This window comes from Heterodontus francisci, chromosome 23 (assembly GCF_036365525.1).
Source record: "Heterodontus francisci isolate sHetFra1 chromosome 23, sHetFra1.hap1, whole genome shotgun sequence".
NCBI lineage: Eukaryota > Metazoa > Chordata > Chondrichthyes > Heterodontiformes > Heterodontidae > Heterodontus > Heterodontus francisci.
The window spans coordinates 51,482,812-51,498,678 of record NC_090393.1 but is presented as its reverse complement, the minus strand read 5'-3'; the positions used below and the strand labels follow the sequence as shown (position 1 = coordinate 51,498,678).

Sequence of the window (15,867 nt, the reverse complement as noted above, 5' to 3'; positions counted from 1 at the left end):
CACTTCTTAGGATCTGAGAATACTGGGAGGGTGCCAGGAATATCAGGAGCACTGCAGAAAGGGGATCCGAGAGAAATGGGGCAGGCCACATTATTTAGCATCAATGGCAGAGGGGTACTGGTATCGGGGGCGGGAGCTCTGGTATCTGGAAACACTAGGAGGGTAGTCCTAGACAGGGCCATCCTGAGACAGAAGAGTAGTTTCAGAATCATTGGTGGAGCCAAGGTCTGCAGGGGAGGGTGAAGAGGAGATTGCTGTTATCTGACAGTTTCCAATACTTGAAGCCCTTAAAAAATTGGTTTCTCATAAGTGAATAATTCTTAACTGAATTTATGCTAAAATGCAAAAGGGGAGGAGTTTAAAATCTTATTTTGGACTTTAGGGTAGCAGTGGGTACAGGAAGTACACCAGCACCCCTGACACCACCACAATCATGTTCCAACTTAACAACAACATGCATTTATATAGTGCCTTTTAACATAGTAAAACATCCCATGGCACTTTGCAGGAACATAAACAGACAAAAATTGACAGAGCTGAAGGAGATATCCAGTTAGGTAATTAATAGTTTGGTAAAAGAGTTCTGTTTTGAGGAGTGTCGTAAATGTGGAGAAGTTTAGGGAGCGAACTCCAGAGCTTAGGGCTTCAACAGCTAAACTCATGGCTACCAGTCGTGGGGCGAAGGAAGTAGGGATGTGCACAAGAAGTCTGAGTTAGAGGAACAGAGTTCTCGGAGGGTTATAGTGCTGGAAAAGGTTAGCAAGATTTGGAGGAGTGAGGCCATGGAGGGAACTGAACACGAGGATGAGAAATTTTAATTTGAGGTGTTGTTGGACTGGAAGCCAATTTAGGTCAGCGAGCATGAGGCCTAGTCAATACGAGGAGCAGAGGTTTGGTTAAGTTCAAGTTTACTTAGTGTAATTATTAATGAGTTGGTAAAATTCTGGGATGCTGATGACATAGGTGCTGTAGTCGTATTCAAATTAATTAGGAAAGTTGGTGAAACTTCCTTTGTAAAAGGAATCTGAATAGTTATCTTAGAATAAATTTTAGCAATGTCATGTGGCATTTCTCATGTGAATCTGTGTAGATTTGCAACAGAGACTGTTGTCTCATATGGCCTTCCCTTCTAAGATAAAATCTTAAGTTTACAATGGTCTACAGCTATGTCTTGTTGTTATGAACAGAAGGGTTATAATGATTATAAGAAGTTGTAGCCTGAAGCCACTTTGGACATGTTTATGCAGAAGAGAGAACTGAAGTTTCAAGTGACTATCATGTGGTCTCCCTTGAGGGCGAAATAACATGTCATGCTTCTTTCAGTACAAGGCCTGATTGTTGTCATGTGACCCACATTTGCCATATTTTCCTCACGAGGACTTGAGGCTATTTTTTATACATGGATAACTCCACTTAGAATGTGAGATAACATAATTAAGTTGCTGATGGAGCCCAGCCTTTCTGTTATAGAAAGCAGCTAGCCTGGTATCTGATTAAGAGTAGGATAGAAGTTTGTAATAATGTACAGACAGAGATGATCAAATAACCTATTAGGGCTTCGAAGTTGCAGGTAACATGTAAATCCCCTCTGTGGAATATTACCTGTACAGTGGCATTGTAATTTTAAACTGTATTACAGTTTTAGAGTCTGCCTTATCTCGAACAGTGATTTTGGTTGTTCCTGCGAATAGTCTGAGTGTCTTTTATTCAGGGGCATGCCTATACCACCACCGACCATACATTGACACAGCTCAGGGTGTAACAATGAAACCCCCTTGTGATCTGAACTGGATTGTGTGGGTGAAATCAGTCTTTTTGAGGGGTAGTGCAAAACTGGAAATAGTGAATCCACAGCCCTATTTTATAGCCTACCCAATTTTCTTTTGCATTGAAATCAGCGAGACCCTCATTGTGTCACTCTCACCTGTCCCCACGTGCGCTTTCATAGGCAGACTAAGAAACACTTGGTGAGATATAAATTGTTAAATTACTTTATTTTCTGGATAGTAAGTAAAGGTATGGAGTACATTCCATTCAATCTCAGTTTTCAGTAACATGGGCAAAAATAATAACTTCCTGCCTCATCCCTGCCATGAGATGGCTGCTTTTTGCATTGCCTTTCTATCAGAATACTACTAACTGCAAAAACACAAAATAGGAGTAGGCCATTCATCCACTTAAGCCTGTTTTGCCATTCAGCTAGTTCATGCCTGATCTCTAGCTTAACTCCATCTACCCTTTAATGCTTAATACCCTTGCCTCACAAAAATCTGTCAATCTCAGTTTTTAACTTTTCAATTGCCCTCTGCAGTTCTTTGGGGAAGAGAGTTCCAGATTTCCGCTACACTTTGTGTGAAGAAGTGCCTCCTGACATTTGCATTTGCAACAATCTTCAGCCAGAAGTGCCGAGTTGATGATTCATCTCAGCCTCCTCCTGAAGTCCCCAACATCAGAGATGCCAGACTTCAGCCAATTCGATTCACTCCACGTGATATCAAGAAATGACTGAAGGGACTGGATATTGCAAAGGCTATGGGCCCTGACAATATTCCGGCAATAGTACTGAAGACCTGTGCTCAAGAACTTGCCGCGCCTCTAGCCAAGCTGTTCCAGTACAGCTACAGCACTAGAAACTACCCAGTAATGTGTAAAATTGTCCAGGTATGTCTCGTACACACAAAAAAAAGGACAAATCCAACCTGGCCAATTACCGCCTCATCAGTCTACTCTCCATCAGTAAAGTGATGAAAGGTGTTGCCTACAGTGCTATCAAACGGCACTTGCTTAGCAATAACCTGCTCACTGATGCTCAGTTTGGGTTCTGCCAGGGCCACTCATCTCCTGACCTCATTACAGCCTTGGTTCAAACATGGACAAAAGAGCTGAACTCCAGAGGTGAGGTGAGAGTGACTGCCCTTGACATCAAGGCAGAATTTGACTGAGTATGGCATCAAGGAGCCCTAGCAAGACTGGAATCAATGGGAATCAGGGGGAAAACTCTTCACTGGTTGGAGTCATAGGAAGGTGTTTATGGTTCTTGGAGGTCACTCATTTCAGTTCCAGGACATCACTGCAGGAGTTCCTCAGGATAGTGCCCTAGGCTCAACAATCTTCAGCTGCTTCATCAATGACCTTCCTTCAATCATAAGGTTAGAAGTGGGGATGTTCGCTGATGATTGCACAATGTTCAGCACCATTTGCGACTCCTCAGATGCTGAAGCAGTCCGTGTAGAAATGCAGCAAGACCTGAACAATATCCAGGCTTGGGCTGATAAGCGGCAAGTAACATTCGCGCCACACAAGTGCTGGCAATGACCACATGCAACAAGAGAGAACCTAACCATCTCCCCTTGACATTCAATGGCATTATGATCGCTGAATTCCCCACTATCAACATCTCTGGGTTACCGTTGACCAGAAACTGAACTGGAGTAGCCATATAAATATCATGGCTTAAAACAGCAGGTCAGAGGCTAGGAATCCTGTGGCAAGTAACTCACCTCCTGACAGCCCAAAACCTGTACCACCTACAAGGCACAAGTCAGGAGTGTGATGGATGGGTACAGCTCCAACAACACTCAAGAAGGACAAGGACAATAGATGCATGGGAACACCACCACCTGCAAGTTCCACTCCAAGTCACACACCATCCTGATTTGGAACTATATCGCCGTTCCTTCACTGTCGCTGAATCAAAATCCTGAAACTCCCTTCCTAACAGCACTGTGGATGTACCTACCCCACATGGACTGCAGCAGCTCAAGAAGGTAGCTCACCACCACCTTCTCAACGGCAATTCGGGACAGACAATAAATGCTGTCCTGGCCAGCGATGCCCACATCCCATGCCTGGCTCTAGGGTTGTGCCCCCTTGTTCTAAATACCTCCACCAGAGGAAATAGTGTAGCAAGAGAGAAACTATCATCTCCTTTAATGATCTTGAATTCTTCAATTATATCACCCATTACACTCTAGGGAATACAAACCTAGTCTATGCAACCTGTTTTGATAATTTAACCCTTTTAGTCCTGGTAACTGACCAGCATTTAAAAAAAATCTTCCAGCTCCAGGCTCAAAGCTATTAATCACAGTCCCTTTATTTTAGCGCACAGATTTTTGCAGCTGGTAGGGGTTCCACCATCAGGCTGGCCCTGGTGACCCTGCCTCACTTACCTGAGGTCCAGGGTTCCACTGCAAGGCCTGGGTCCAAGGCCCCTGCTCCCAGTGGAGCTGCTGATGCCACTGGCCCTGTGTTGGCTGGCAGCTCTTGGAAACGTGATCTATTATCTATTGTTATGCTATCTGTAAAATGCTAGGAACTAATTAACTAGGAACTGTTATGTGTAAGTGTTCCAGTGGGATTACATTCATGGCTGCACTGGGGAGTCATGTTATGTATAATGCAAAACCAGTTTTACCAGTCCTATAACAGGCAGCATGGTGGATGAATGATTAAACAAAGACTCAAGCCTTTCCAAGTTTAAAGTGTGATTATTTCCAACATCTGGGAACCAGAAAACAAGAAGAAGACGTAATATGGTGGCAGCAATTCTCTGAGTAAACCTAGAACATTTTAAAAGAATTAGATTTGGAAAATTGACCCAAATTAGTGCCAGAGAGAGAGAAAGAAAAACTGAGTGACTTGTGCGAAAACGGAAAACTAAATGTTAGCTGGGACAGGAATGAATGCACAGCTACAGCCCATAATGAATTGGGAAGCTGATGATGTCATAAAGGCATTTGAGAAGTTTAAACAAAAGTGCAGATTGACATTCAGTAGTTTCCTAAAAGGCACTAGTGAAGAGGAGAGGGTCAACTATATCCTTCTGTGGGCTGGAGATAAAGGATTAAATTTATTTAACAGCTGGGTCCTAAGTGAAGAGGACAGCAGAAACCCAGGCAAAATATTTGAAAGATTCAAATGAAAGACCCACCTCCAGCATTAAATCATCAGATATACTGATATGAATTTCAAGGCCTCAGACAGGAACTAGGTGAGCCTATTGACAATTTTGTAGCAATATTGAAAAATGCAGTCAGAAAATGTAAATTTAAGGACACAGATGAACGGCTGATAGATCAGCTCATTTGGGGTTCTGCACAACCTGAAGTACAGAAAGCTCTAATCGGACAGGAAAAACCCACAATAACGCAGGCTGTAGGCACTGCCAGAGCACATGAAGCCACGAGAAGACAGATGAAGACTCTGACTACCCAAACAGCTAGCCTTCAGTGAAGCCAAGAGAAAGGCAGCAGGGTTGATGCAGTGAAACAACAACAAAAGAATGTACACCAGACAGAGAGAAAGATGTGCAGGAGCTGTGGATGACCACATGAATTGACAGACAGAAGGAAATGTCCCACATATGGATCAATCTGCAGAGCTTTCGGAAAGACCAGTCACTGGGAAAAAATATGCAGAACAAGGCAAGAAGGTGAGATTAGATTAGATTAGAGATACAGCACTGAAACAGGCCCTTCGGCCCACCGAGTCTGTGCTGAACATCAACCACCCATTTATACTAATCCTACACTAATCCCATATTCCCAACAAACATCCCCACCTGTCCCTATATTTCCCTACCACCTACCTATACTGGTGACAATTTATAATGGCCAATTTACCTATCAACCTGCAAGTCTTTTGGCTTGTGGGAGGAAACCGGAGCACCCGGAGAAAACCCACGCAGACACAGGGAGAACTTGCAAACTCCACACAGGCAGTACCCGGAATCGAACCCGGGTCCCTGGAGCTGTGAGGCTGCGGTGCTAACCACTGCACCACTGTGCCGCGTGAGTCACCAGAGCCAGAGTAACAGGGCGAATGAATAGTGAAAGAAACCAAAACATCCATACCTTAGAAGATGGCGATGGGTTTGAGAACATGATAGACATAGGAACCATAGAATTGCATGAAATGTCTGGATGTGACAGTTCACAGACAAAAGAAATTCACACAACCATTCATATCAGGAAGAAGCTGAGAAACAAGCCCACAACGATAAATCTGAAGGTGAAATAAAAACAAGAAATGCTGGAAATACTCAACAGGTCTGGCAGCATCTGTGGAAAGAGAAGCAGAGAACTGACAAATATTAGAAATGCCAAGTTATAAGCAAGTGAGGCGGGTTTGGGGCAAGAGATAACAAAGGAGAAGGTGTAGATTGGACAAGGCCACATAGCTGACCAAAAGGTCACAGAGCAAAGGCAAACAGTATGTTAATGGTGTGTTGAAAGACAAAGCATTAGTACAGATAGGGTGTTAACGGACTGAAGATTGAACAGCAGCAAGTACAAACATGAAAAAAAACAGTGGGTAAGCAAACTGAACAAACTAAGATGAAATGAAATAAACATACAAAAAAGATTGTAAAAAATGTTAAAAAGAAAAAAATAACTGAAAATAAAAGTAAAATGGGGGGCCCGTCGTGCTCTGAAATTATTGAACTCAATGTTCAGTCCAGCAGGCTGTAGTGTGCCTATTCGGTAAATGAGATGCTGTTCCTCGAGCTTGCGTTGATGTTCATTGGACCACTGCAGCAATCCCAGGACAGAGATGTGAGCATGAGAGCAAGGGGGAGTGTTGAACTGGCAAGCAACCGGAAGCTTAGGGTCCTGCTTGCGGACTGAGCGGAGGTGTTCCGCAAAGTGGTCACCCAGTCTGCGTTTGGTCTCCCCAAAGTGGAGGAGACCACATTGTGAGCAGCGAATACAGTATACTACATTTAAAGAAGTACAAGTAAATCGCTGCTTCACCTGAAAGGAGTGTTTGGGGCCTGGGATAGTGAGGAGAGAGGAGGTAAATGGGCAGGTATTACACCTCCTGCGATTGCAGGGGAAGGTGCCATGGGAAGGGGACGAGGTGGTGGGGGTAATGAAGGAGTGGACCAGGGTGTCATGGAGGGAATCTCCCGCCCCTCACCTTAAACTTGTGACCCCTCGTAACTGACCCTTCAACTAAGGGGAACAGCTGCTCCCTCTCCACCCTGTCCATGCCCCTCATAATCTTGTACACCTCGATCAGGTCACCCTTCAGTCTTCCCTGCTTCAGCGAAAACAACCCAAGCCTATCCAACCTCTCTTCATATCTTAAATGTTCCATCCCAGGCAACATCCTGGTGAATCGCCTCTTCACCCCCTCCAATGCAATCACATCCTTCCTATAATGTGGCGAGCAGAATTACACACAATACTCCAGCTGTGGCCTTACCAAAGTTCTATACAACTCCAACATGACCTCCCTGCTTTTGTAATCTATGCCTCGATTGATAAAGGCAAGTGTCCCATATGCCTTTTTCACCACCCTATTAACCTGCCCTTCTGCCTTCAGAGATCTATGGACAAACATGCCAAGGTCCCTTTGTTCCTCAGAACTTCCCAGCGTCAGGCCATTCATTGACTACTTACGTGTCACATTACTCCTTCCAAAGTGTATCACCTGACACTTTTCAGCATTAAATTCCATCTGCCACTTTTCTGCCCATTTGACCATCCCGTCTATATCTTTCTGTAACCTAAGGCACTCCACCTCACTGTTAACCACTCGGCCAATCTTTGTGTCATCTGCAAACTTACTGATCCTACCCCCCACATAGTCATCTATGTTGTTTATATAAATGACAAACAATAGGGGACCCAGCACAGATCCCTGTGGTACGCCACTGGACACTGGCTTCCAATCACTAAAACAGCCGTCTGTCATCACTCTCTGTCTCCTACAGTTAAGCCAATTTTGAACCCACCTTATCAAGTTACCTTGTATCCCATGTGCATTTGCTTTCTTGATAAGTCTCCCATGTGGGACCTTGTCAAAGGCTTTGCTGAAATCCATGTAAACTACATCAACTGCACTACCCTCATCTATACACCTGGTCACATGCTCAAAAAATTCAATCAAATTTGTTAGGCATGACCTCCCTCTGACAAAGCCATGCTGACTATTCCTAATCAAATTTTGCCTCTCCAAGTGAGATAGATTCTCTCCTTCAGAATTTTCTCTAATAGTTTCCCTACCACTGACGTGAGACTCACTGGTCTGTAGTTCCCTGGCTTATCTCTACAACCTTTCTTAAATAGTGGGACCACATTAGCTGTTCTCCAGTCCTCTGGCACCTCCCCCGTGGCCAGAGAGGAATTAAAAATTAGGGTCAGAGCCCCTGCAATCTCCACCCTCGCCTCCCACAGCATCCTGGGACACAAATCATCCGGACCTGGAGATTTGTCCACTTTTAAGCCTTCCAAAACCTCCAATACCTTGTCACTCCCTATAACAATTTGCTCAAGAACCTCACAGTCTCTCTCTAAGTTCCATATCTACATCCTCATTCTCTTGGGTGAAGACATGTGAAGTTCAACAGCCTACCAATGTCATCTGGCTCCACCCACAAATTTCCCCCTTGGTCCCTAATGGGTCCTACTCTTTCCCTGGTTATCCTCTTCCCATTGATATACTTATAGAATATCTTGGGATTTTCCCTACTTTTACCAGCCAGAGCTTTCGCATATCCCCTCTTTGCTCTCCTAATTACTTTCTTAAGCTCCATCCTACACTTTCTGTACTCCACTAGTGCTTCCATTGATTTGCTCTCCTTGTATTTGCTAAAAGCCTCTCTTTTCCTTCTCATCATACCCTGAATGTTTCTGGTCATCCATGGTTTTCTGGGCTTGTTGCTCCTACCTATTACGCTAGAGGGAACATGTTGGGCCTGTACCCTCCCCATTTACTTTTTGAATGCCCCCCACTGCTCTTTTGTAGATTTCCCGACAAGTAACTCTTTCCAGTCTACCTTGGCCAGATCCTGCCTTATTTTACTAAAATTCACTCTCCCCCAATCCAAAACCTTTTTTTGCAACTTGTCTATTTCTTTTTCCATAACAAGCTTAAATTGTACCATGTTGTGGTTGCTATCACCAAAATGCTCCCTCACCAACACATCAACCACCTGTCCGGCTTCATTCCCCAGAATTAGGTCCAGCACTGCACCCTCCCTTGTTGGATCCTCTACATATTGAGCTAAAAAGTTCTCCTGTATACATTTTAAGAACTCCACTCCATCTAAACCCTTAACACGATGACTATCCCAATTAATGTTGGCAAAGTTGAAATCACCCAATATAATTACCCTATTATTATTTTTACACACTTCTGCAAATTGCGCACATATTTGTTCCTCAATTTCCCGCTGACTATTTGGGGGTCTATAATAAACACCTAGCAATGTGGCTGTCCATTTTTTATTCCTAAACTCTACCCATAAAGCTTCATTTGATGCCCCCTCCAAGATATCATCTCTCCTTACTGCAGTAACTGACTCCTTAACGAATATTGCAATGCCCCCATCTCTTTTACCCCCTCCTCTGTCTCGCCTGAAGATTCTATATCCCGGGAATTTGAGCTGCCAATCCTGCCCCTCCCTCAACCATGTCTCCGTGATGGCTACTATATCACAATTCCACGTGTCAATCCTTGCCCTTAACTCATCCGTTTTACCTGTAATACTCCTGGCATTAAAGTAGAGGCCTTCCATCCTGGTCTTACTCCCTTGAAACTTACTTCCGCTGTATTCCCTCTGACTTGTTAGCTTTCCTGTGTTTAGCTGTGCCCCTATTCTGCGAGGAGTCTGCATCCCCTTCCCCTGCCAAATTAGTTTAAACTCTTCCCAACAGCAAAAGCAAACCTGCCAGCAAGGATGTTAGTCCCCCTCTGGTTCAGATGTAGACCGTCCCGCTTGTACAGGTCCCACCTTCCCCAGAAACGGTCCCAGTGGTCCAGGAATCTAAAACCGTCCCTCCTGCACCAACTCTTAAGCCACGCGTTCATCTGTGCTATTCTCCTATTTCTATACTCGCTAGCACGTGGCACTGGAAGTAATCCAGAGATTACAACCCGAGAGGTCCTGCTTTTTAGTCTATTGCCTAACTCCCTCAATTCTTGATGCAAGACCTCATCCTTCTTTCTACCTATGTCATTGGTGCCAACGTGTAGCATGATCTCTGCCTCATCACCCTCCCCATTCAGGATGCCCTGCACCCGTTCAGTGACATCCCAGACCCTGGCACCAGGGAGGCAACACACCATCCTGGAGTCACGTTGACGGCCACAGTAGCGCCTATCTGTTCCCCTGACTATAGAATCCCCTATTACTATTGCTCTTCCTCTCTTTCCCCCTTCCTTTACAGACAGGCTGCTTGCAGTGCCAGAAGCTTGGCTCTGTCCGCACTCTCTGGAGGAACCAGCCTCATCAGCCTCCAAAATGGAATACCGATTTGCAAGCGGGACCCCAGGGGACTCCTGAACTACCTATCTGTTTCTCTTGGACTGCCTGGTGGTCACCCATTCCCTTCCTTCCTCAAGTCCCTTCAGCTGTGGTGTGACCACCTCTCTATACGTGCTATCCACAATGCTCTCAGACTCGCGAATGCTCCACAGTGTTTCCAGCCGCCATTCCAGCTCTGAAACCCGAGCTTCCAGGAGCTGCAGCTGGACACACTTCCTGCACACATGCTGGTCCCAGGGACTGGAAATATTCCCGGATTCCCACATGCAGCAAGAGGAGCAAACCACAGCTTTAAGCTCTCCTGCCATGACTAAACCCTTTAAATTTAAAAGTTTAGAAGACTATTATAATTTAAAAAAAACAACTCAGTCTTGCTAAAACAATGACTTACAATTCAATCCAGTTTGAAAAATACCCACCAGGACTTACTCACCAGTCAGCTGTGCTCTTTGGAAACTCTCGGCTCCCCTCACTCTGAGGACAAGTAGGAAATGAAAGGAGCTCCTTGCTCCCTCCTCACTGAACTTGCTCAGTCACAAAACTTCCACTTTAGCACTCTAATGCAACCCAAGTCAACACTCCAGTGCAAACAAGGTCAGCACTGTAAGATGGCCACTTTTATACTGGATACAACTTGGATACAAGTTGCTCAGGAAAGAAAAGAGGAGGGGGTAGCAGCTTAAAGAGGGTATTGCCGTGCTGGAGAGAGAGGATGTCATAGAGGGGTCAAGGTCAGAATCTTGTTTCGTTGGAGCTAAGAAACAATAGATGAACCATTACACTGAATAGATCTAGTCCAGGTAAAAAGGAATCAAAGACTGGCAGGCAAAACTATAATTGAACAATAGGCTGCCTTTAAAGAGGAGATAGTTCTGGTACATTTGAGGTATTCCCATGAAGGGGAAAGGTAGGACAAACAAAGTCAAAACTCCTCGATGAAAAAAGTAAGATGAAGCACAAAAAGGGTGCATATGACACATATCAGGTTGATAATACAAGTGGGAACCAGGCTGAATATAGAAAGTTTAGAAGGGAAGTGAAAAAAGAAATAAGAGAAGCAAAGAGAGAGTATAAGAGACTGGCAGCCAACATGAAATGGAATCCAAAAGTCTGCCAAGGGCATGTAAATAGTCAAAGAGTGGTAAAAGGAGGAGTAGGGGCAATTAGGGACCAAAAAGGGGATTTATGCATGGAGGCGGAGGACATAGCTGAGGTACTAAATGACGACGTTGCACTGTCTTTACCAAGGAAGAAGATGCTACCAAAGTCATAGTGAAAGTAGGGGTAGTTGAGACGTTGGATGGGCTAAAAATTGATAAAGAGGAGGTATTAGATAGGCTAGCTGTACTTAAAATGGATAAGTCACCAGGACCAGATCAGATGCTGAGGGGAAATAAAGGTAGAAATTGCCAAGGGACTGGCCATAATCTTCCAATCCACCATAGATACAGGGGTTGTACCTGAGGACTAGAGAATTGCAAATGTTACACCCTTGTTCAAAAAATGTAAAGATAAACCCAAAAACTACAGGCCAGTCAGTTTAATCTCAGTGGTGGGAAAGCTTTTAGAAACAATAATCCGGGACTTCGGGACAAAATTAACAGTAACTTGGATTAATGTGGTTTAATTAAGGAAAGCCAACACAGATTTGTTAAGGGCAAATAGGATTTCACTAATTTGATTTTTTTTGATGAGGTAACAGAGAGGGTTGATGCAGTAATGTGGTTGATGTGGTGTACCTGGCCTTCCAAAAGGTGTTTAATAAAGTGTTTCTTAACAGGCTTGTCAGAAAAGTTGAAGCTCATGAAATAAAAGGAGCAGTGGCAGCATGGATACAAAGTTAGCTGAATGACAGGAAACAGAAAGCAGTGGTGAACGTTTGTTTTCCAGACTGGAAGAAGGTATACAATGGGGTTCTCCAGCAGTTGGTGTTGGGGCCACTGCTTTTCTTGATATGTATTAATGATCTAGACTTGGGTGTGTGGGACACAATTTCAAGATTTGCAGATGATACAAAAGTTGGAAGTATTGTGAACTGTGAGGAGGGTAGTGATAGACTTCAAGAGGACATAGACAAGCTGGTGGAATGGGCAGATATATGGCAGATGATATTTAATGCAGAGAAGTGTGAAGTGATACATTTTGGTAGGAAGAATGGGGAGAGGCAATAGAAAATTAAGGATACAATTCTAAAGGGGGTGCAAGAGGAGAGGGGCCTGGGAGTATATGTGCACAGATTATTGAAGATGGCAGGGCAAGTTGAGAAAGCGATTAATGAGGATCCTTGGCTTTATAAATAGAGTCATAGAGTACAAAAGCAAGGAAGTTATGGTGAACCTTTATCAAACACTGGTTCAGCCTCAACTGGAGTATTGTGTCCAATTCTGGGCACCACACTTTAGGAAGGATGTGAAGGCATTGGAGCGTGTACGGAATAGAGTTGAGAATGGTTCCAGGGATGAGGGATTTCAGTTACGTGGATAGATTGGCTAAGTTGGGGCTGTTCTCCTTAGAAAAGAGAAGGTTGAGAGGAGTTTTGATAGAGGTTTTCAAAATCATTAGGGGTATGGACAGAGTAGATAGGGAGAAACTGTTCCCATTGGCAAAAGAGTTGAGAACCAGAGGACACCGCTTTAAGGTGAATGGCAAAAGAACCAGAGGTGATCTGAGGAAAAGCTTTTTTATGCAGTGAGTGGTTAGGATCTGGAATGCACTGCCTGAGAGTGTGGCGGTGGCAGATTCGATCATAGCTTTCAAAATGGAAATGGATAATTATCTCAAGAGAAAAAATGTGCAGACCTATGGGGAAAAGGCAGTAGTGTGGGACCAGCTGAGTTGTCCTTGCAGAAAGCTGGCATGAACATAATGGGCTGAAGAGCCTCCTTCTGTGTGGTAACCATTCTGTGATCCTATAAGTTGACAGGATCACCATCTCCTGGATGTTGGTAAAATTTACCTCTTAACAGTTTTACTGTTGATTGTACATTACTTATTTTCTGATGTAATATTAATTGGTATAATTTGGTCCCATTTTGTTCAGTACTTTGAATTTCTCAGAAGACTAAAACAAATAACAATTATGCGGATGTTGGTGGACAATCCATTGAGGATTAAGAGTCTGTTCAGTCGTGAATGAAGCTCTGAAAATGAACTAGAAAAACATTTTATTAATTTGTTTTGATGGATTTGCAAAATGCTAAAAATCTATACATTCATATATCAATGTAATATATCTAATTATCATTGAACATTGAATCTGCCTGGGAAAAGTATGCATTTTTTTGATAGCTACCTATCACTTGATCATGGACAAGGAGACTGTCACTATCCATGGCATAAGCATGGACAAAGAGACCATCACTGACTTGCATGGCCATGATCTACCAATCTTTGCTGCCTTTGTTTAGGAACCCATATTTTGTGCGGTGGTTAACGTTGGAGTTCATTTGTTCACTTCTTCACCACGATCATGAATAACAGTTTTATAGATTTGGTTTGCTGAACACAGAAGTTAAAAGTTGTCCTTAATTACAACTTGTGGCCATTTTGTGGAAATAAGCCTAGGTTCCAATAGAAAGTGTATGTTTGCTGGAACTGTGAACTTGCTGTTCGGTAAACTGACTAAACTTGAATGGGAACTGGATTATTTTAATCTCTGATTTGGTTTTCTGTGATTTATGCGCTAATATTGCAACAATTCTCATAGGAATTTTAATCTCATCAGAATTTAAATTAAACCTTTCTGGCTGACTCATGAGCTGGGATCCTTACACGTGTTCAGAATCTGGGACACTGGTGCCAGTAAAATGGTGACAGAGGGATTTGGACAGAGAGATTTAAATTTGAAATCCTCTTTGAAATTATGGAAAAGGTTGTCAGGCTCATTCTGGACTGTTTACCAGGTACGTGTGTTGAGAAAATAGTGTGCTCTTAATTTTTGTCTTGCAGCTTCCGTCTGTCACCCTGCTCCTCGCAGTATTTTCTGCAGGGATCGGAGGAACGTTTCAATATGGATACAATATTTCCATCATTAATGCTGCCACCATGGTGAGTCCCAGCTTTAACTTATTTTCACCTCGTACCTCTACTGATGTTAAACCTGGCTTCATTGTTGAACTGCTGCTGAATTATGCTGCCTTCACTGATTGTCCTAGCTGAGATTGAAACGGGGGCCATCTTGATCTGTTTAGCTCAGTATCACAATGGGGTGGTGTAGCTGCTCACTGATCCCTTGGGAGCCAACAGGGCCAGTTTTGAACAGATCAGTGTCCTGAACTCAAGCACTCTTGAAAGACGGCTTGGAAGATCTGACTTACTCAGACCTTTCAGTCAGAATAGTCCAGCAGAGGAGGGCTGGAAAAAAAAGCACATTTAAATGAGAATAAAATAGCAGTTGGGTAATTTTGGAACTGAATTACCTCCTTCATGCTGCTTTGACTTGAGTGAAAAAGTTGTGGGTTCCAATCATACTGCGGAGACTTGAGCGCAAAATGTACACTTACCCTCCAGTGCAGTACTGAAGGAGTTCTGCTCTGTTGGCGATGCTGTTTTACAGATGAGAAAAAATTAAGCCAAGACCCCGTCTGCGCTCTCTGGTGGATGTATCCTCCCCCATCCCCGAAATTAGTTTGGGTTTTTATCTTTCGTTGCCTCTCCCAGGAGATCACATGCTTTTGGGTGGGATGGAGAGTCTATATAGGTATCACAGTTGTGTGGGACAGGCTGTTTGGACCAGAGGGTCTTTTCCTATCCATCATTGTTCATATGGCATTATTTTGAAGAAGAACAGGATCACTGAATAGTTCCTGTGAGACTAAAGCTATTTACAAGTTTACAAGAGGGGCCTTTTGTGTTGCTATTGCAGTGAATACAGTGTGAACGATTTCTGATAAAGTTTTTGACAGAGCTAAGTTCTCTTAATGGGTGACTGAGGACAAAGTATATAAAGAACTAAAAGTTAGCATTACTGTTGGCCCGAATTGTTTTATCGGCTTCTTCTTTGCATTGTAGTTATTGGCCTGTGATAATGATCTTGTTCTCAATAGCTGAATTGTGTCAAATCTCCAGCATGTACAGAAATTCATTAATGAGACGTGGGACATTCGGTACAGCAGTGATCTGGACAGAAGTCTGCTGAGACTTCTGTGGTCTATAATCGTTTCGAATTTCACCCTGGGTGGGTTTCTGGGGGCATGGTTAGGAGGACCTATGGCCATCAGATTTGGTCGGTAAGTCTCGGCATGTTTATTCATATGTGATTCTTAGTGCTGTAGCATGCACTGTGTGGGGAACCCCTGGTCTTAACTTGCAGAGTACATCACAATAACATGTGGTAATGGCATCATATCTGTTTCTATTGTGTGGATCACCACGTATAGTATGTGTACACTGGGAGGTGGCAACAACACTGCCAGGTGCAGGACGGTGGGCAGGCTCTCAAAGCTGGAGGGCCAGTCAGAGGTCTTCCAGCTTGAAAGCAGCAGCAGGCAGCAGTAGCAGGTAAGAAAGGGAAAGGGCGCTACAAAATGGAGGCAAGTAGCCCTGCCGTTTTCTCCCTCGCCCCCACGCCCACCCCCCCCCCCCCACCACTT

General features: G+C 43.8%; 1 protein-coding gene across 12 annotated transcripts in view; it reads left to right on the top strand.

Moving 5' to 3' along the window:
* slc2a11b (solute carrier family 2 member 11b) overlaps window positions 1–15,867 on the top strand; it is a 97,720-nt gene that overhangs the window by 17,882 nt on the left and 63,971 nt on the right. For 8 of the 12 annotated variants that reach the window (XM_068055251.1, XM_068055254.1, XM_068055248.1 and 5 more), the window contains one exon: window positions 14,225–14,323. In XM_068055251.1, coding sequence (XP_067911352.1) covers window positions 14,286–14,323 — 38 coding nt within the window. In that variant the 5' untranslated portion in view covers window positions 14,225–14,285. Of the gene's footprint in view, window positions 1–12,056; window positions 12,178–14,224; window positions 14,324–15,321; window positions 15,505–15,867 lie in introns of those variants that run through there. The other 4 variants (XM_068055246.1, XM_068055247.1, XM_068055250.1 and 1 more) reach the window with 3 other exon arrangements.